We start from the raw sequence: 20606 nt of genomic DNA, 5'->3' as shown, positions 1-20606 counted from the left end.
TTTATCCACCAGATGGTAATGGTTTGATGAACAGGATAACATATGAGAAGGTCAAATGATTAGCATGTATAGCCTTAAGTCATTCAAAATTCGACGTTTGTCGTTTAGCGGCATATAGACTGAATTATCAATATGAAAAATAACGCCTAGTCTGAATTATCTAAATATCCAACTATAATTTGTCAAAAGAAAGCGTGTAGGTGCACTCGCGCACGCAGCAAACAACATGTACCAGACCGTTAATCAAATGGGAGTTTGTGATTAAGCATTCGTTGTGATTGGCCGAGAACAAGCGAACCACGTTCTCTGATTGGCTACAACTTGACACTGGCGAGTCTCTGGCCAACTGAAGCATTAGATGGCAGTCGGCAGATGGCGCTGTGGAGACATGCGAGTTGATTGAGTCAAAAGGACAGCGGTGCTGTTCTAAAGTAGTGTGTGTCTGCGTGTGCACTGTGTAGTGTTTTTAAGTGTACTTAATACCTAACATATTTTGCTAAATGTGTTGTTGCTCTCTATTGGATTAATTTTCCTACCAGACCTTTTCAGTTTGTGCATTGTTATCGTCCTAGTTCGTGAATCTTAAAATTCTTCTCAGTCTAATTGACAACAGTTGATCTTCGTCAGATCCAGCGCGTTGAACCCAATGTAAACAAACCCCGGTCCGCGGTCGAAGATTGCAAGTTTTCATTTACAAATTGACCTGGAATCTTCGTCAGTGGCTTTCACTAGCTTTTAAAGCGTGTCGGAGTCAGCGCGAAATGTTTTGGCCGTGTAGCCAGGCCTTGGACTGAAGTTAAAACCATTTATTTGAGTGTCAAGAGTGTCAGAATCGTCTGGAGGCCTCATATCTGTGGATGAGGAAGTGAACGGACCGAGCTCACCCAGGTGATCAAATGTTCTTTATTTATGTCTGTTTTATTTGGTGGCTGCATAACAAAGACATTTTAATCAGACAAATCTGTAAGAATCTCTCCGGTAGCTGTTGAAACACGAAGCAGTTCGTTAGCATGCTGGCGCAATGCTAACTTTGGCCTAAGAGCTAAGCGGCTAACTGTGTGTTTATAAATATGATTTAGGGCTGTAGTTATATTTGACATTGTCTTGTCGTTCAGACAAGACTTAATCGAATACCTAAATGCTGGTATGACTTTAATTAAATATCAGCATGTCGTCGCATTTGGTTACTATGACCTACCATAGATTTGACAGGTATATTTGCTAGTTAGCTTGGTTATTAGCTTGGCGTGCCGTTAGAGTAACGTATAAGTTTTAACTGACATTTCCTTTTACTGTTTGTACTAATGTGTGTATATAAGTGTTTTTATTTTTGTGGGAGTTTTTACTATGTTGTACTCAAACTATCATGGTCATACTATAATGGTCATGAGGGACGGCAGTGTCTTGACATATGACATGAGCTAATAAGCTATTTATCTAAGCTATTGATGATTACTTGTACTTTAGTTGTCATGATTTGGAGAGTTTGAGTGAGAGAGAGAGAGAGTGAGAGTGTGTGTGTATGTGTGTGTGTGGAGAAACACCTCAGTGTTAGCTAAAGAAGCTTCTGCTGTCATCCTGCGTCCTTCAGTTCAGATTTTGACAGCTGCCCACTGAATGACTGTAGCTCGGACTTTTTTTGAGAGATTTAGCAAATTGCAAAATTATAATTGCAGAAGTGTTCCAATGTAATTTCATGTCCTACAGCATTGCTTTCTAATGTGCTGCTGTATAAACATGAATTGGCAACAAGAAACAATTTTGTTCCAGTGGTTTCACTAGTCTTAATAGATTGTCTATGGTTTGTCACTTAGCACAAATATGTTCATTATTTCCTTATTAATGCAATTATTTATGTAATAAAAGCATTGTTCTCTTTTACAGGAGAAAGGATCCCATTTCATGGGAGAATCCTCTTTCCTTTACTCCTGGGTGAACCGGTGATCTGTCAAAATGGGTAAGTACTCGGTTAGTACTACAAAGGATTTAAGGTCTTTAGTAGCTATGTACTTGCGTCTATAAAAAATGCTAGGTACAATGCACTTATTGTATTCATATTTTACTTCAAAAAAGGTTAGGAACATGTTTGGTGGTTTCATGGATGGTTAGGTTTAAGGGTGGGTCAGCAGTTTAATTAAATACATCTGTAATTACATGCAGGAGTTTTTAAATGTAAATACAATGTGTAAAAACATGCATGTTCCCAAGTGCATTATGTCAAATAATGAATTTAAATATTAGTATGTAGTAGTTTAAGACATTTACTATAAAGTGGGACCATAAGTATTATTAATTATAATGAGACTTTGTAATACTGTTATTTTGTAGATGAACAGGAGGCCCTGAATTCCATCATGCAAGACCTGGTGGTGCTGCATCGATCCAGTCGACCATCTGGTCTGTCTGACCTGAGCAAACCCAAGGCCTCTTCTCCAAAGAACCAGGTCTGCATTGTCTCTTTTGTAATTTACATCAGCACCAGCTGCTTGCAGTGTTGGTGCTAAACTTCAAGGAAACATTGCCTAATAAATCATGACAACTCGTATCTGTCACTTGCACACATGCAAAACCGAGCATGTACTGTAAATGTGCCCACAGCTGAATAAGGGTGGTGACATCAGTTTGTATACAGGCCAACCCCTTGCACATACTGTAGCATAGGGTTAAGCCGGGTTTATACTCGCCATGACAAGAGCGTGCAAAGGTGTGCGTGGCAAAAATGACGTCATTGCGGTGTGTGTCACGCTGAGTACATGAGACCACATCATCAAATTTAATTAACGATGCACTAATTTCAAAAATCGATACAAAATGCACTGAACCTGTGACAATACTATCGTGATATTTTAAGGCGAAGTAGTTTTTATTATTATAAATACTTTGTTATTATAGTCAATTTGTAGTTCCTGATAATAATAATATTATCCCATTGCATTATTATATATTATATTCAACATTATATGTAGAGGCACAGAAATCTCTCAGGTTTCATAACAAATATCTTTTATTTGCATTTTGAAACTGAGCGAAAATATAATAGGTTTGACACGAGAGTGAGTACATGACAAATGTATATTTTTAGGTGAATTATACATTATAAATACAGAAAGCTGTGTCTTGGATAAAACAATTGCAAACCATATTGTTTACATCAACGATGCATATCGTCGCATTCTTATCTTGACATAACGCTGTATCGTTACACCTCTATTTCTGTTTGAAGTTATACATTATCTGAATGGTTTTGACAAAAACATTTTAATAATGTATTAATATCCCACATAGACTTCATTGGACGGTGATGTTGCAAACATCGAATATACCATTTAAACTGATTCATGGAAGTCACCTACTTTTATGCCCTTTTTATACTAAGTTTCAATAAGAGGAATCATTCAAACTTCTTTGTATTTACAGAGTCATGAGACAAGGAAGGAATGTGAAACTAATCTAATGACATAGTCACAGGCAAAAAAAAGTGCTCAAATCAATGCAATATGCCCATTATTGCTTAATTTTATATTGCCCCCAAAAATGTTGCAGATATAATATTTCCCAGTTCTATTCAGACTGTTGTGAATATGCGTGTAAAACTGTGTTTGCTTGTCCACAGAATGATGTAAGGGTGAAGTTTGAGTACAGAGGAGAGAAGAGGTAATGACCACAAGTCCTGCTTCTGCTCTACAACACTTCCTATTTTTATCACTTCCCTCTTGAGGTTTCTCTTAATTAAACCGGTCCGACTGAGCCCTGTAGTTATCGTGTAATGGCTGTTGTGTTAGTTTGTCCAAACCTGCATTTTTATTCCCTGTCCTTGAGGATCACTTCACACAAGATGTTTTGCTCTAAGCCAAATTAACTAAGGGGATTAGTGATGTAGTTTGGCCAGTCATATGTGCATCTATATACAAAGGCTAAGAACTTAAACCTGCCGGAAGACACTCCTTGGAATATGAATTTAAGGGTTAGTTCACCCCAGAATGAAAATTATATCATTAATTACTCACCCTCATGTTGTTCCCAACCAGTCAGACCTTCGTTCATCTTTGGAACACAAGATATTTTTGATGAAATCCGAGAGCTCTCTGAGCCCTCCATAGACAGTAATTTCATTACCTCTTTTAAGGCCCAGAAAGGTAGTAAAGACATTAAGATGTTCCATATGACTAGAGTGGTTAAACCTTCATTTTATAAAGTGTCGAGAATACATTTTTTTTTTTTTGTTCGCTAAAATCAAACAAAAATAACTTAATTCACCAATTTATTTTTTTGTCAGTGTCCTACGCTTTTGACCTATTAATTACAGTGCAGAACTTCTGAGTCAAAGCTACGGCAGCACGCCAGCTTACCATTGGCTGAAGCGGTTCATGTGAGCTCCAAGGCGCATGTGTGTTGCTGACGCAAGAGCTGGCCAACGTAAACTGCGTAGGACACTGACACAGACGAGAAGAAATTGTTGAATAAAGCTTTATTTATTTTTGTCATTTTGCGCACATACAGTTTTCTCGACACTTCATAACAATAAGGTTTAACCCTAGAGTAGCATGGACTAATTTAACAATGTCTTTACTGTGCCTTGAAAGTGGTACAGTAATTAAATTGCTCTGTATGGTCTGGTCAGAGAGCTCTCAGGTGTCATCAAAAATATCTTAATTTGTGGTATCGAAGGTGAACGAAGGTCGAACGGGTTTGGAATGGCATGAGGGTAATTAATGACAGATTTTTTGAGTAAACTAACCCTTTAATAATGTTCTTTTTTTATTTGAGATTTTCATGTAATCACTATAAACTATAATGCAGTACTAATTATGTAATTTATTATAATTAGAGAATGCAATTAGCTGAACTTTTTGATTGATTCTGTTGAAGTAACAGATGGTGTTATTTTATAATGTATTCTCTTTTCTTAAGGATCCTGCAGTTCCCTCGACCTGTCATTCTGGAAGATCTGAGCGCCAAAGCTAAAGTAGCCTTTGGGCAAAGCATGGACCTGCATTACACAAATAATGAGGTAATGGATGCCACAGCTTTATCCCACTATGATATACTATATTTTATGGGTGACCACGAATAGTCGAAGATTCACTGCATCGATATGCGGAGCCAGATTTGACCACCGATCTCACAGTCGAGTCGCGTATGTTATGATCGCGAAGAGCTTTGAACCGGACGCACAGCGCCGCCATGCCTTTAAAATTCAAACATGTTTTCAATGAGTGCACACACACCGGTGGCGGCATTTGGCGCCTGTCCACGTCAGGAAGTTGTTTAAAATCCTGCCGCGCCACAGAGCCTCATTTCAAAGTTTTATATTATATTTCCCTCAAATCATCAATGTACATACTGATTTCACCCTGTGCTATAAGATACACACATCGTGCTGCTCCTCTGTCAGAAGTCGATTAAAAATTGAACTTGCACATATATAATGTTCACGTCTGGTTTGAGATGCCTTGTACGCGGTGCTGAGCTTCGCATCCGGTGTGCGACCTCCTTTAGGCACAATTGGCTTAAGAACGTGCATGTTTTGCACTCAAAATGTTCTTTTCCTCTCTAGGCAGGTAGTCTTTTTAGGTTTATTTAGCAAAATGTTCTTTTATATATTTGTGTGATATTCTGTATTTTGCTGCTTTAAAATGTTATGAGAATGTTTTATGAATGTTTGTCCACCACATTACCTTTTATTTAAACCTAAATAAGAAAGCCATTGTCAGTTGGTAGGCAGTTTTGGTTGCTTTATTAAAAGTAGTTGCTGTGTGCAATGTGTAAAGGAAAAAAATAGTTTTACCTTCCTAACCCATTCACACACACACAGATGATTCGACTATCAGTCGACCATAGAAAGATTCGACAATTCTGATTTGAATGTGCAAATTCTTAGTCGGGGACACCCCTACTATATTTATTAAAATGTTTTGATAAGTTGCTTTCATAGTTCTTATTTTCCTGTCGATATACCCTTTTCTATTTCCTGTAGCTTGTGATTCCATTGCGTACTCAGGATGATCTGGATAAAGCCGTGGAGCTGTTGGATCGTTCTGTGCATATGAAGAGCCTAAAAATCTTGCTGGTGCTCCCCTCTTGCACTCAGGTTAGTGATTATTATACACATTCTCAGAGAGGAGATGGTAGCCTGAGACCTGTGACCTAATATAAAACCTAAATGCCTTTAATGTAATATGTTTCTTGCACTTTTAGAATTCTGTCTCCAGTAAGGACCTGATGCCTGCTCATGAGAACCTGGACAACACCGACTTCAGTGCTTCAGATAAAAAGAGCATGCTGGCACTCATAGGTGAATTGCATTCAGTGTCTTTGAATTGCATGTTTGTCATCCAAGTCAACATAAAATCTAAATTTGCTTTCTTAATTTTATTTTCTTGGCCTTCTTGTGCACAATTCATTGGTGCATTTTATTCTGAAGGAAGAGAAATCCCAATTGAACAATTAATTGAATTGACAATTAATCCGTCGTAATCTTTAATCAAATTAATTTCCAGTCCTGCTTGCAGTGACATCTCTTCTCTTATGACATGTTTCTGACATGAGGGCAGGACAACCTGTCACTCACATTAGATCACTGCAGTAGCAAACCACAACACTCAAATGAATGATCCAGTAAATTCCTGATAGACAAAATCAAGTCTCGTGTTTTTTTCTTGTTTGATAAGCAGTTTCAGTTGTATATGTGACCCGTCACTGAAACCAGGGAGATAAGTTGGCATTTTTTTTTATTTTTTTTAAATATGATTTTCAATTTTTTTTGTGTGCAGAATCTATTCACGAAGAAGCCTCTCTGTGTTTGAGATAGCAGTATTGGTATATTTAAAAGCATATATTTTGAGGATGAAATCAACTTGTTTTGTCTGTGTGTATTTCCATACTGGCTTTTGTTATTGCCCCGCCCACCAAGGGACGTGTGGCTTATTATTTATGCAGCGTTCTGGCCGGCTCTAGAGATGATCTGAGCAATGTGAAAGGGGCATAATAAGACTGAATAATATCCCTAATCTACAACTGAGCGAAGAGAAAGAATGTATCGGACTGGCGTCAGACGAGTTTGACCATAAGATGTCAGAGGCTATATGGATAGTAACGTTTGACAGGATTAAAGACTGGGTAAAATCCGTAACTGTGGCTATAGTGTAAGGGTAAGGCGCGTGCCATCAAGTTTTGACGCAAATCGATCAGAGGTTCGAATCCGCCTTTTGCCACACTCTCTCTACTCCTTTTTCCCATCACATATCAGATCGGAAAGGCATTTATTTTCAATTCGAATTGAGAAAATATTAGAAAAGTGGAAATTAAGCATCTAATGTGTTTAATGATGACATGCACCTTACCCCTACACTATAGCCAAGGTCACAGATTTTACCCATTTCTCTTTTTTCCTGTTAAACAGACGCACAGTACATCCACATAGAAGACCCGAGCAAACAGAAAGTGTGCCCGAACAACTTATTTCAAATACGTATAGTAAATAATTACTATAATGGACTTTTAGCATCTAATTTTAGCATCTGCTATCCTTTATTATTAATAGTATGCGGTCTGATTTTTCCCGTTGCGTATGTCGTTACTAGCAACCATGCAGCTTTAAAGGGGGTATGGCTTATCTAAATGAGATGTAAATGAGCCCTATTGTCATTACCAGCAGGTGAGAACAGGTTAGAACAGCACAGTCTTTAGAGGCTGTTTTCTCTCGTTTTTAACTTTTCTAAATGCCTACATTCAAATGGCCACAAATTCTCCAAATATTATCAGATATGTTCCAAATGTTACACATAATTGGAAAGCTTGGAGACTACACTTTCAGAATCTGTGAATAATTTGTGTCCCTACTTTCCGTGATTGGTCACATATATGTCCCAATAGGAAAGGCAAATGATCGCAGCATGCATTTAATGATGACTTAAGTAATCTTTTAACAAAATATAATGGCTTCCTTTTCCTCTCAAATGACTGGACTGATACTCTTTCAAACCCTCTGCTCTAATTAACAGAAACTACTCTGTTTAGTTTATTAAATTACATAAGGCATTACATAAATAACAAACAATTTATTTTAAATGGCATTCTGTCTGTGTCCTCTCTCTTCATTTTCAGGTTCTCAGTCAACCGATCGTAGCTCTCCTCCTCCAGGCTATATTCCTGATGCTCTGCAGCAGGTGGCCAGAAACGGCTCTTTCACCAGCATCAACAGTGAGGGCGAGTTCATACCAGAGAGCATGGACCAGGTACATAGTCTGATATCATCTGCTTTGGCTGATGTGGGTGTACTAAACCAACAGCATAATCTGTGTCATTATGGCTCGTTTATCTTTTCCTGTCTTTCTCTCTTTAGATGCTGGACCCTCTGTCTATGAGCAGTCCTGAGAATTCAGCATCAGGGAGCTGTCCTTCTCTGGACAGTCCACTAGATAGGTAAACAACTAAGTGATGCGTGCCTGCAGCCATAATTAAATTGTTGCAGAAATCAGTGCCCTGTCTATAGGCATCTCGTGTAGGTGCATTACTATGAATGCAATTTTTGTTAATGTGTTTTCTGTGAAAATTGACAGAATGTCACAGATTTGTTGGCAGATCTTGTATTAACAGCATTCTTTTAACCTGTGTCAGGATGCCACATGACATGACCAGGCATCCCGTGACAATCACAGAAACTTTTGATCTCACAGACATACCCTACTGTTCAAAAGTTTGTGGTCAGTAAGATTTTTTAATTCTGCATAGGTGCATTACATTGTTCAAAAGTGATAGTTCTACTTGAATGTTACAAACATTTTCTATTTCAAATAAATGCTGTTATTTAAAACTGTATCATGGTTTCCAAAAAAAAAAGTGTGTGTGTGTATATATGTGTATATATATATATATATATATATATATATATATATATATATATATATATATATATATATATATATACATACATACATACATACATACATACATACATATATATATATACATATATATACATATATATATATATATATACACACACACTTTTTTTTCATACATACATAACACAACTGTTTTCAATAACAAAGCATAAAATCATCATATTTCTGATGGATCATGTGACACTGGAGTACTGGCTGCTAAAAATTTAGCTTTGCAATTGCAGAAATACGTTACATTTTGATACATATTAGGATAGAGAGTAGTTCTTTTAAATTTATTCTAGTTATATTTCACAATATTACTGTTTTAATGAATTTTTATCAAATCAAATAAATTAGTTTATTTTATAAATGCAGGCTTGGGGGCATAATTAAAAAATAATAAATACATAAAAAATCTCACTGATCCCAACATTTTGAACGGTAGTGTGCAGTTGACGTTTGTACTTAGATTAAAAATACTAAGAACACTGAGTGACTCTTTCACCGATCTCTTACAGTGAGACCTATCCCAAATCTCGTATGCCTCGAGCCCTGAGCTACCCAGATAATCATCAAGAGTTCTCTGGTAAGATCTTGCTGAACTTTCTGCTTTGATGTCGCATGAAAGCTTGCGTTAGTTTGAATTTCTCAATTCTATAATTTTTCTTCGCTGTTTCACAGAATATGATATACCAGTGTTTGAAAAAACAGGGAAGGGAGGAACCTATCCTAGGCGATATCACATCTCGTTTGGTTTGCAGGACTACAGCGATGGTGAGGGTATTTTGAATAAACAGATGATTTGCTCATCTTTCCAAAAAGCAAAACCATGCATCCTGAAATTGCAATGAGCCGTTCCTAAATTAGATTTTTTTTCTGTACAGGACGGAAGACCTTTCCAAGGGCGCGGCGGACGCAGGCTCATGGTTTCCGTTCTCCGGTGAGCTTCAGTCCTACCGAGCAGCAGAGTCCCAGCACTAGCAGTGGAAGCAGCATTTTCACTCCTGAGCTAGAGGAACCAGGGCGCAGACGCCGCGGTAGTGATATAGAGCCCAGCTCTAACCCCACTCTATCAGTCATGGATATCAGCCCTCCCAGCCGCTGTGAGTGCTGTACCAGTTTAGTCTTTCATATCAAAGTCTCATGCATTTCCACAAATATGTTAAAGGGATAGTTCTCCCAAAAATGAAAATTCTTTCATTCATTACATTCCCCTTTATGTTGTTCTAAACCTGTAAGACTTTTGTTCATCTTCGAACACAAATTATGTTTTTGAGTAAATCTGTGAAGAAATTAAATCTAATTTCTGTCTCTCCATTGGCAGTCTACCCAACTACCACTTTGATGCTTTAAAAAGTTGATAAAGAGATCTTAAAACTAATCTATATGAATTGATCTGTTTGTACATGTGTAACAAGTGATATCAGGGCTTACTTTTCTCCATCCAGTCAAAGACCTGCCCTACATAATGTGCAGGGCTTTTATACATTTTAGGCATGTGCCGATATCAATTTTTCATGTTGTGATTAATTGCTGAAGTTTTATCACGATATACGATATTATCACGATATTGAAATAAGTTGCAAAAAAAGTGTTGCCTTAGCATAACAGCTTTAAGAACTTTTTAAGAAGATTTTGCCCAAACTTCCAAGGCCTGTTTAAATGATTAAACTAAGCGTATCTTAACTTTGTTACATTTTATCAAGTGCACAACTTGTATAATATGCTGTATGCATGTGTGTTTGGGAATGGGGCATTTGCAGTAGATATATGCTGCCCGTCATAAATCAAAGCACATCTTGGGGGAGAACACCGGCAAATGTGACAGAATGGACAACATTATAGTCTGTATTTGTAATACACGTTTCAGGTGCGAGTGATCAGCAAGGCAAGCGCTGTCAGAATGCCCAACGGACGAGCGTCGGGCACGCACGGCTCCCGCTCTCCATATGCACTGCTTCTACCCTGTCAATCATAGCTTGCGCGTGGAGTGTGACATGTGAATGGTCACAATGCGTGTTTGCGACCGGCTTTGACCGTTCTAAAATGGCGGATGACTAATGTATAGCGGCCCATAGAAACAGTCGCTAATGAGGTATCTACGTATATCTGTGATCAGCGCCCTCTGCTGTCATTGAGCGGCATTTATACGGTTGATGGGCAAAGTATTCTTGAGTGCATTATAAAAAAATTATTAATTGTTAATAAATTATTATTTACGATATTTTAAAGTGCTGACGATAACAATATCGTGCATATTCATTGTCGTGATAAATCGCATTATCGAAAATCGGCACATGTCTAATACATTTCATATCCAGTAAACATGAAGAGCTAGAAAAGTAGAAAATGTGACTGTGCTTAATCTCCTCTCCTCTCTGTGTTTAGCCCCTCGGGCTCCCACAAACTGGCGTCTAGGGAAGCTTTTGGGGCAAGGAGCGTTCGGGCGAGTGTTTCTGTGCTACGATGCGGACACTGGCAGAGAACTGGCTGTTAAACAGGTTCAGTTTGACCCGGATAGTCCAGAAACCAGCAAGGTACCGTTTTTTTTCTTGGCTTTGTAAAATAGACAGTTTTAATATGGTGTCTAGTGAACATTTGCACTTTGTTTGTATTCGTGTTCAGGAGGTGAGTGCTCTTGAGTGTGAGATTCAGCTGCTGAAAAATCTTTTCCATGAGCGGATTGTTCAATACTATGGCTGCTTGCGGGACACACATGAAAGAACACTTTCCATCTTTATGGAGTACATGCCTGGGGTAAGCGCATGTTAATTCACAGACTTGAATGCATGGTATTGGATTTTTTTTTTTTTTTTACGATCTGAAAACACCAATAAACAAGTAATCTGCATTTTATCAATCTCCATTGACTATCGTTTTAACTTGTATGGTGGAAAAGGTGACGTTTGCTAGAAGGATCACGTGAACGATCTGTAACCAAAGTATCTACGGTTGTATTTTGTAATACAAAATAATATTACCCTTTGTCATTAGACACACTATTTAGTTTTGTATGATACTTGGAGTTTCCTATTGTTACCATACTAGCATCTGGCGTAATCTAGACAATGCGGTCTCTCTAAGAAACTTTCAGTTTAATCAGAAATTGTTTAAACAGCTAGTCAATAAGTGGATACATTACTTACTGCTTGCAGGAATATAGTTGTCCCTTTCTTCAGTTTAAGACTCTGAGTGAAGCTTGCTTGAAATGTTCCGAACAAACGAACGATTTGTTGTGGTATCCGATTATAATAAACCTCAACGATGTGTCATGACAGCCGTTTTTGCTCTCTTCGAGTGTCTTGTTTACCATCAGTAGATTCGGCTTGTTGGACAGATGCAAATGTTGGGGGGCGTGCATATAAATGATCCCCAACGTTTGCGTCATGGTTGGGTTTATGTTAAGAAGCACTTTTTTTTCTGTTGAGTTTTTGATTTATGAGATTTACATAAGAAATAGGAGGCAATGGTGTTTGAGACTCACAGTATGTGATGTCCATGTACTGAACTCTTATTATTTAACTATGGCAAGGTTAATTAATTTTTAATTCTAGGGCACCTTTTAATTTTTTATGTTTGTCCATAGGGCTCTATTAAAGACCAGCTGAAGTCGTACGGTGCCCTGACGGAGAATGTCACGCGTAAATATACACGGCAGATACTAGAAGGCGTATGCTACCTGCACAGTAATATGATTGTCCACAGAGACATAAAAGGTGAGAGAACTGCATGCCCTGATCTACTCAATTATGACAAGCTGAATTGCATATATATTCTGCAATAATGAAAAATGATTTCTCTAATAATGAAATTGTAGCAGTCAGCCTTGTTTTATAACTTTCTTTTAATGTCTCAGTCCTCCAGTGCTTCATGTACGTTAGCAAATATTGACAAAAAAATATTTAAAGGGGGCATATTATGCAAAATATACCTTCATATTTAATTAAATATTTTACATTTACAACATGGTATTGTAAATGATCTGTGGGTTATTTTGAGCTGAAACCTCAGACACATTCTTGGGACACCTGAGACTTACACCGACTAGGCATAACATTATGAACACTGAGAGGTGAAGTGAATACAACTGATTATCTCTTCATCACGGCACCTGTTAGTGGGTGGGATATTTTAAGTACCAAGTGAGTATTTTGTTCTCAAAGTCGATGTGTTAGAAGCAGGGAAAATGGGCATGCGTACAGATTTGAGTGAGATTGACAAAGGGCCAAATTGTGATAGCTGGACAACTGGGTCAGAGCATCTCCAAAACTGCAGCTCTTGTGGGGTATTCCCAGTCTGCAGTGGTCAGTATCTATCAAAAGTGGTCCAAGGAAGGAATGGTGGTGAACCGGCAACAGGATCATTGATGCATGTGGGAAGCGAAGGCTGCCTCGTGTGGTCTAATCAAACCGACGAACGAGTAGTCTGATGAATCCGTTGTCTTTTACATCACGTGGATGACTGGGTGCATGTTGCGTCACTAACCTTGGCAACACATGGTTCCACCAGGATGCACTATGGGACGAAAGCAAGCCAGCGGAGGCAGTGTGATGCTTTGGGCAATGTTCTGCTGGGAAAACTTGGGTCTTGCCATCCATGTGGATGTTACTTTGACACCTACCTAAGCATTTTTGCAGACCATGTACACCCTTTCATGGAAACGGTATTCCCTGGTGGCTGTGGCCTCTTTGAGCAGGATAATGCGCCCTGCCACAAAGCAAAAATGTTTCGGGAGTGGTTTGAGGAGCACAACAAAGAGTTTAGTTGATTTTGCCTCCAAAATTTCCCAGATCTCAGGGCTGTTTTGCCGGCAAAGGACTGACCAACAAAGGACTGACTAACACAATATTAGGTCATAATGTTATGTCTAATCGGTGAATATCTTGTAAAAAGGAGCATAATAGGTCCCTTTTAAAAATGAACCATTGTCAGTAGTCAGTTATTACAACAGTCTTTTTTTTGAGTCAGTACTATTGCCATTACATTTTCTGCTTTGTAAAATGGAAACGGTACTTTTGACATTCTTATATTTAATTTACTTGATTTTGCAAGTTTTATTTTTAATGTCAAGAAGATATTCCCATCTCCATAATGAGAAAATGTTTTCTCCTGTTCTTTTATTCATGTAGGTGCCAATATCCTTCGGGACTCTGCAGGTAATGTGAAGCTGGGTGACTTTGGAGCGAGTCGGCGGCTCCAGACCATCTGCCTGTCCGGAACGGGCATCAAGTCAGTGACCGGTACGCCCTACTGGATGAGTCCTGAGGTCATCAGCGGAGAGGGGTATGGCAGGAAAGCTGATGTCTGGTAAGCCTTTAAAGTCTGCATGAAATGAAAAATCATCCACATTGTTTTTCTAAATGTTATTGCTGTTATTGTGAATTATTCATCAATGTATGCATTTCATTTTTTTTTTAAGAATTGTTTTGAGCTCGTAATTTTTAATCAAAGTGTCATAACTTCATCTTTTTGGTAAAATGCGACTTACTACCTGGCACAAGGCACTCTTTAGCTGAAATTGTGATAATTAAGAATAGTCCTGTTCTGTTTCTAGTGGCACGCTTGTCTCCCATTAATGATGGTAATTCCACTCTGATTCCAGGAGCATCGGCTGCACCGTGGTGGAGATGTTGACTCAGCGGCCGCCCTGGGCGGAGTATGAAGCAATGGCAGCCATTTTTAAAATCGCCACACAGCCCACCAACCCCACTCTGCCGCCTCACGTGTCGGACCACTGCCGTGATTTCCTTAAACGGATTTTTGTGGAGACTAAACAGCGTCCTGCTGCTGAGGACCTATTGCGGCACACTTTTGTCCACTAGCCACTCCACCTTCCATCTCTGACCAATCTGAGACTTCCATACAAGTGTCTGTAGGATCATCCCCTTTTGAGACTCCTCCCAGCAGGCCTAAGAGCCCCCACTGGACCAGAGCGCATAGCGAAGAAGGCAATGGCCTGATCTCACACCTCTGCTGGGACAGGACGGTGATTTGGAGCAGCTTGATTCCGTACGAAAACATTGCACCTTAATTTATCTCAGGGGTAAGTACCCCTAAAGACTAATGGATTTTGGTACCCCAAAAGACTAAAGGATGTTGTCTTCTAAAGACTTGCATTGATTTGTTTTTAATGTTTTGAAATTCCCCATGATTGTGAGCCTTAGCTCTGGGGAGTCCGGTTGGGTTCTGGATGCACTGGGTTAATGCAGGAAGATCTCGGAATGTCAACCCCAGAACAGGTACGCCAATACGCTGCTAAAGGGTGAAAGGAAAAAAAAAATGAAACGAAACAGAATAGATGACAGGATGTATAGGACTCTCCTGCTCTGCTGTCATGGCTCCTAAAAGTTCTCATTTTCTTGCACAGTCCTCCTAGAACATACACACACATACATGAACTCTGATCGAAGTTGTTATCTTATTACTGTAGAATATTTACTCACTATGCTGTAAAAACATTTACGTTTGCTGAACTCTCTCTCACCTTCCGATCGCAACCACATATACCGGAGTGTATTCGCTCTGTCTGGCTCTAGAATTCGTCAGGATCTCTTGTACCCGTTCCTTTCTACCTTCTGCTTCGTTTCTGTTTTTACTGTGTGCCTTTTTACAAACCTGTCCGTTCTCTTTTTTTGTATTCTGCTCCGTCTTAAGTGTCCAATCATTTTTCTAGAATTTTATAGGTTTAATGCACAGCTACTCACAAGTCTTCTGACTTTTGGTCTGTACAGGAATGATTTAAAACAGCTCGGCTCTTCATACTGTTTCTAGATCAGCATAAGCAGCTCCGCTCTGCCTTTTCCCCCTTTGGTCCCTCTGCTGGCAAACTGATCTCGGGTCAGATTCACCTGTGCATTTTTTCTACACAGTGCCGTACACTTCAATCTGATCAGGTAGGCAGGTTGAATACACACTCACTCACCAAAGCGAAAAACCCAGACCACACAGGCAGGGTTTAGTGCCTGGACATTAGTTCGCCAACATATTACACAGTAAGAACCGCTCTGATTCCACTATAAATCTCAAGAACATAGAGCGTTGGATTGGAATTGAAAAATGGATTGCTTTTGAGAAGAAAGTTGAAACTGTAAGTGCACTTCCAGTGAACGCAACACAACCTAGATCCTTTCTGCTGATATTTTCCATGCCAGAGGTCTGATGTTGCAATTCCTCAGCAGTGTTGTTCTCACTCTAATGTATTTCTGCAGGTTCCAGAATGTGCAGAATTTCACAGATCATAACAATACTCAGCACTTGACAGTACTTAACGGTTTGCCTATAAATTAACCTCGCTATCCCACGATGCCTTGGGACTTGTCAAGCACTTGGTTACACACTCTCTGCTAGTGCACGCTCCTGGATATTTAAGTGAGCAGTCATGTTGCTGTTCAAGATCTCTCCTCCACATAGTGCTGTAGTGCCTGCCTTCAGATGTAGGTGAATACATACTTTTTGGGGGTTACCCTCACTTCCTCCCATAATCCATTGGGTTTGTTTTCTTTATTCCTTATGTCACAAACTGCCGTTCTTAATTCGAAGGTTATTTATTTCCCCTCTCTCATAAATATGACCGTATGCTACTTGTAATTTAACATACACCTATGTTAATGTCATAGTCATATAATGGAAACACAAATATTTAAAATTCATGCAGTGATTTTCATATCGCTTGCTTGGTGACCTGAGAATAGGAATAAAAATAAGCGCCGTACTTACAGGCCGTTTGCACAGAACACGCTCTTGTGTAAATCTGTAAATTGTTAGGAAATTTTACACGTGGGTCAATGACATTTATGCCATATTTTTAAAAATATTTTTAAATAGGTTAAATTCTGGTTGATTTGGACACTTTTTCCAAGTCATCTCAATGACAAAAAGTGATTGAGATGACCCGATCACCCTGAATTCACCCTGAATATTAAAATGCATATATTACATCAACACGTATTGTGATGAGCATATTTTTAATGGTCTTAATTAAAATTATTTTGATATTTTATTTTTGGAGCATAATATCAAATATGTCATGGTGATTAAAACTAAACCTGGTAACATAATGATAAAAAAAGGTGCATTTTTAATATTTGAAGTCAACAAATCAGGAAAGGATTTAAAGTATAGGACCCCTGCACAATCATGACTCTGTGCCAAGGTCAATAAGTCTTTTTAAAATATTAGATTATTTATGACAGGTTAGTTCAGGTAGTAAAATGTTATATTATTACATTTTAATAACAATCTTTTTAATGACTATAATGTAAACTTGTATTCAAAAGGAATGTTATTGGTTATGTTAAGGGTCATTAAACAGTTACCAACATGAATACAAAAAGAACATTTTTAAGAATCATGGGATGCTATTATTTGTCATTGACCCATGTGTCTACGGATCATTGTTAGTTTTAAAACAATGCACCGACAAAAATGATCTAAAACAAATGCTGGTCAAATGGGATCTGTCATCTTGTTTTAATGGCAGAATGTGTCCTGTATGAACCCCAGTTCAATAGATTGTGACAACATGAGAAACTAGCTTTGCTTTCAGTAGGTACAGTTAGAGTAACGGGACTAAAATGGTATGATTACACTCCAAGCAAACGTTTACAGTTTTGTTTTCTGTTGGTGACTAAGCAAGTCTACCTCCAATGTGTAGAGTTACTTTGGAATGATTTCATGCAGCTGTTCCAGATCATGATATCTGTGAACGAAAAACATGGAAGACCCGCTCGCACAATAGACCAACTGTATTAGCAGTATCCAAGTCCAAACTTGGCTTAAAGACATTTAAAAAGGGGCAGGGCCACTTTGTAAGCCCCATGCAGCTTTTTTTCTTTCCTTTTGGGTTTCTTTTATTAGCCATGTGATGTGGGCCCGCTGTTGCCAACCTTGGGTTGCTGTGGCAGTATTTGAAGGAAATTCTCCGCACCCAGTGTAATGAGCAGAATTTCTGCTCAGTAGAGGTTTAAAGTGCCAGTTCGTAGAACTAAATCCACATTTATTTTCATTTAAGCAGCGAAAGCATTACTTGTTGAGATGGTGTACAGACATACTACAAGAAAAGTAGGCAGTGTATGTTTGTAATGTATGTACTGTTAATTTTCTTTTTGATGCTGAAATGTTTGCACATTTTGAGACCATGATTTTTACACTGATTTTAATACTTTTGCCAGTGTTCGTCAGTCATTCTGCGTGTGTTTGTGAGTGACGTGCGATTTTTGTGTCTGAATGCTTGTTTCCTGTTCAAGGGAATCTGAGAAAACAGTTGCCCTGGTTACCAGCTTTGTTGGCCAAGTCGGTCACATGGTCACTTGCTCTCGTTTGGCACTTTTATCTGTGGCAAATTCACGCCGTTACCCATTCTTGTGAAATGAACACATAAATGATGGCTGGTTCTTTTGTAAATTCCGATTTAAATAATGAGAGCCAAACATCTCAATGCTGACCAGTGCCAAAGAAACTGACTTGGACCAACAAGACTGGTACCCTGGCTGGCTAGAGGATGGTTTAATGCAAATCGGGAATCTTCCTACTGGAATGTAATGTTTTTTTTTCACCACTAGGTGGCATCATAACTATTTGCCTGTATATAAAATGTTGGATTTTTCCCCCTTTAAAATATCTTGTGACTTAACAATATTAAAGTAGCTGCAGAATGCATTCTGTTTAACTTATGACAAGTAATTACAGGAAGTTCTCCGTCAACTCAAACACGCCACTGCTGCCACTCCAGGGTCATGAATGCACTTTGTATTTGTTCGTATGGGTGTTATATTGTCTGAGTGTGTGTTTGTCTGTGTTTCAAAGAGACTTCTTTTCTGTGTGCCGGTTGAGTGAGATTATTGCCAGCGCACTCAATGCCTTGCGCCTTGTACAACTAAGAAAAGTAAAAAAAGAAAAAAAAAATACAAAAGATTAGAACTCTGAAATGTACGTTTTTTTGTAGACGGTACACTTATCTGGTACAGAACTTGTATCTGTTGTTTGTTCTCTTTGTCTATTGTATGAAAAAAAGCCATGTTTATAATTCAATTTGGTTTGTGACCAATAAGCCTGTTTATATCAAATCTGTATATCAGTGGTACGCATATTTTTTTTATATATATTTTTATTTTCTCTTTTTTTAACTCAAAATTCTACGCATGATTGACATCGTAAAAGGCCCACCGGGGCTCTGTGGTCTGCTGATGGCAGTACTGAACGGCCTGTTTGCAGGATATGACATTATGAAATTGTCTATGACGGCTGGCACTTTGTAAAGTGTTGCTAATGATGATGAAAATAAATAATAAAAGATATTTATTTCACATTTCATGGTGCTACATTGATTTGGTCTCAAGATTATGCCACACAGTGTGCTGTGCCTCAGTACAAGTATCACGGTTAGTTCTCATGGAAAGCCTAAACTTATCAGGGAAAAAGTCTTGGAAATGTAGTATGTTAGTCATATAGACATGTTAAGAATTTTTACAGCTAGAAATTGCTCTTTGTGAGAGCAGTATTTATCATTAATTATATTTTATCCTTATCTCAACATCATTTAAACATGTTTTTAAATAAAGGTCGGTGAGATGGGCTATAGGCCTATTTTGTTTTTTGATAAGGCTTATGCTTACACAGGCTGCATTTATTTGATCTAAATTACAGTAAAACAAAAATAAATATTAGGCTATTACAATGTAAAACAACTATTTTCTGTACTAATATAATTTATCCCTTTCATGCAAAGCTGAAGTTTCAACATCGTCACGACCCTACATATATCGTGCTGATTTGCTGCTCAAGATGTAAACGTGCTTAATATTTCTCGCGGAAATCTTTGTACATTCTTTCAGGATTCTTTAATGTATATCTTTAATATAATATTCTATAATATCTATTTTATATATATATATATATATATATATATATATATATATATATATATATATATATATATATATATATATATATATATATATATATATATATATATATGATATTCTATATCTAAATGTATATATTTGCTGTCACTTTTGACCACATGAATGAGTTAATAAAAGTATATTTAACCTCCTGGGACCCAGAAAAAAAAAGTTTTTTGAATTTTTGTATTTTTTCATGTCATTAGATTGTTTAGAGCATAAGAAAAAAAAAATATTGTAGGCTATTCATGTGTTATGATATGTCCTCTGTAGTTGACTCGGTTGTTAAAAAAAGAATTATGAAATGAAATTGCATGTATAGGCAAAAGCAATGGGATTTATTTTTAATTTACGAATACATTTTTAAGTTTCAGGATTTTTTTTAAAACAAGCTTTTTTTAAAGATGATTCTGAGCTATGTTATAAAATATATAACTGAATGCTTTGACATACCATCTTTATGCAATATGTGGGTAATGGCCATACTTGGATTTTCCCATTCAACACAATGTATCGATACACTGCATCTAATTAGCATATTATTGTGTTGTTGGTGCAACATGTAATGGGAAAAAAAGAAGTGTAATGGGAGTAATAATTGGCAACATTTTCATAATAATATGTAATATTTCATAGGAATATTGATATGTAATTTATTTCCCTATTTACTTGTCTCCAAAATGCCTGATAAACATGATTTAAGTCCTGGTGTCCTCTACAGTGGACATTTACGAATGTAACAAAAAGGTGTTTATAACAAAATATGAATGTATTTCATATTTGTAATTGTGTAACAAAGTCATATTTTGATTAGAAA

At 37.7% G+C, this 20606-nt stretch overlaps 1 protein-coding gene across 3 annotated transcripts; it reads left to right on the top strand.

The window, feature by feature from the left end:
• Positions 1–381: 381 nt before the first annotated feature.
• On the top strand, positions 382–19192 carry map3k2 (mitogen-activated protein kinase kinase kinase 2). Of its 3 annotated transcripts, none has more exons than XM_067459078.1 (17): positions 382–871; positions 1939–1957; positions 2329–2444; positions 3614–3654; positions 4912–5011; positions 5978–6091; positions 6199–6295; positions 8107–8237; positions 8345–8424; positions 9407–9474; positions 9570–9662; positions 9773–9991; positions 11277–11425; positions 11514–11645; positions 12475–12604; positions 14018–14195; positions 14491–19192. In XM_067459078.1, exons 2-17 carry the CDS (start codon positions 1954–1956, stop codon positions 14708–14710), a joined length of 1872 nt encoding a protein of 623 aa, XP_067315179.1. In that variant the 5' UTR covers positions 382–871; positions 1939–1953; the 3' UTR covers positions 14711–19192. The 3 variants fall into 3 exon arrangements, with proteins under 3 accessions (XP_067315179.1, XP_067315180.1, XP_067315178.1); XM_067459079.1 differs by having other exon boundaries at positions 382–888; positions 1885–1957; positions 6002–6091; XM_067459077.1 differs by having other exon boundaries at positions 382–888; positions 1885–1957.
• Positions 19193–20606: the final 1414 nt, after the last annotated feature.

The sequence above is a fragment of the Pseudorasbora parva genome, chromosome 12 (genome assembly GCF_024679245.1).
Source record: "Pseudorasbora parva isolate DD20220531a chromosome 12, ASM2467924v1, whole genome shotgun sequence".
In the NCBI taxonomy this organism is placed as follows: Eukaryota; Metazoa; Chordata; class Actinopteri; order Cypriniformes; family Gobionidae; genus Pseudorasbora; species Pseudorasbora parva.
The sequence above is the reverse complement of the archived record's forward strand: the minus strand, read 5'-3'. Positions and strand labels throughout refer to the sequence as shown.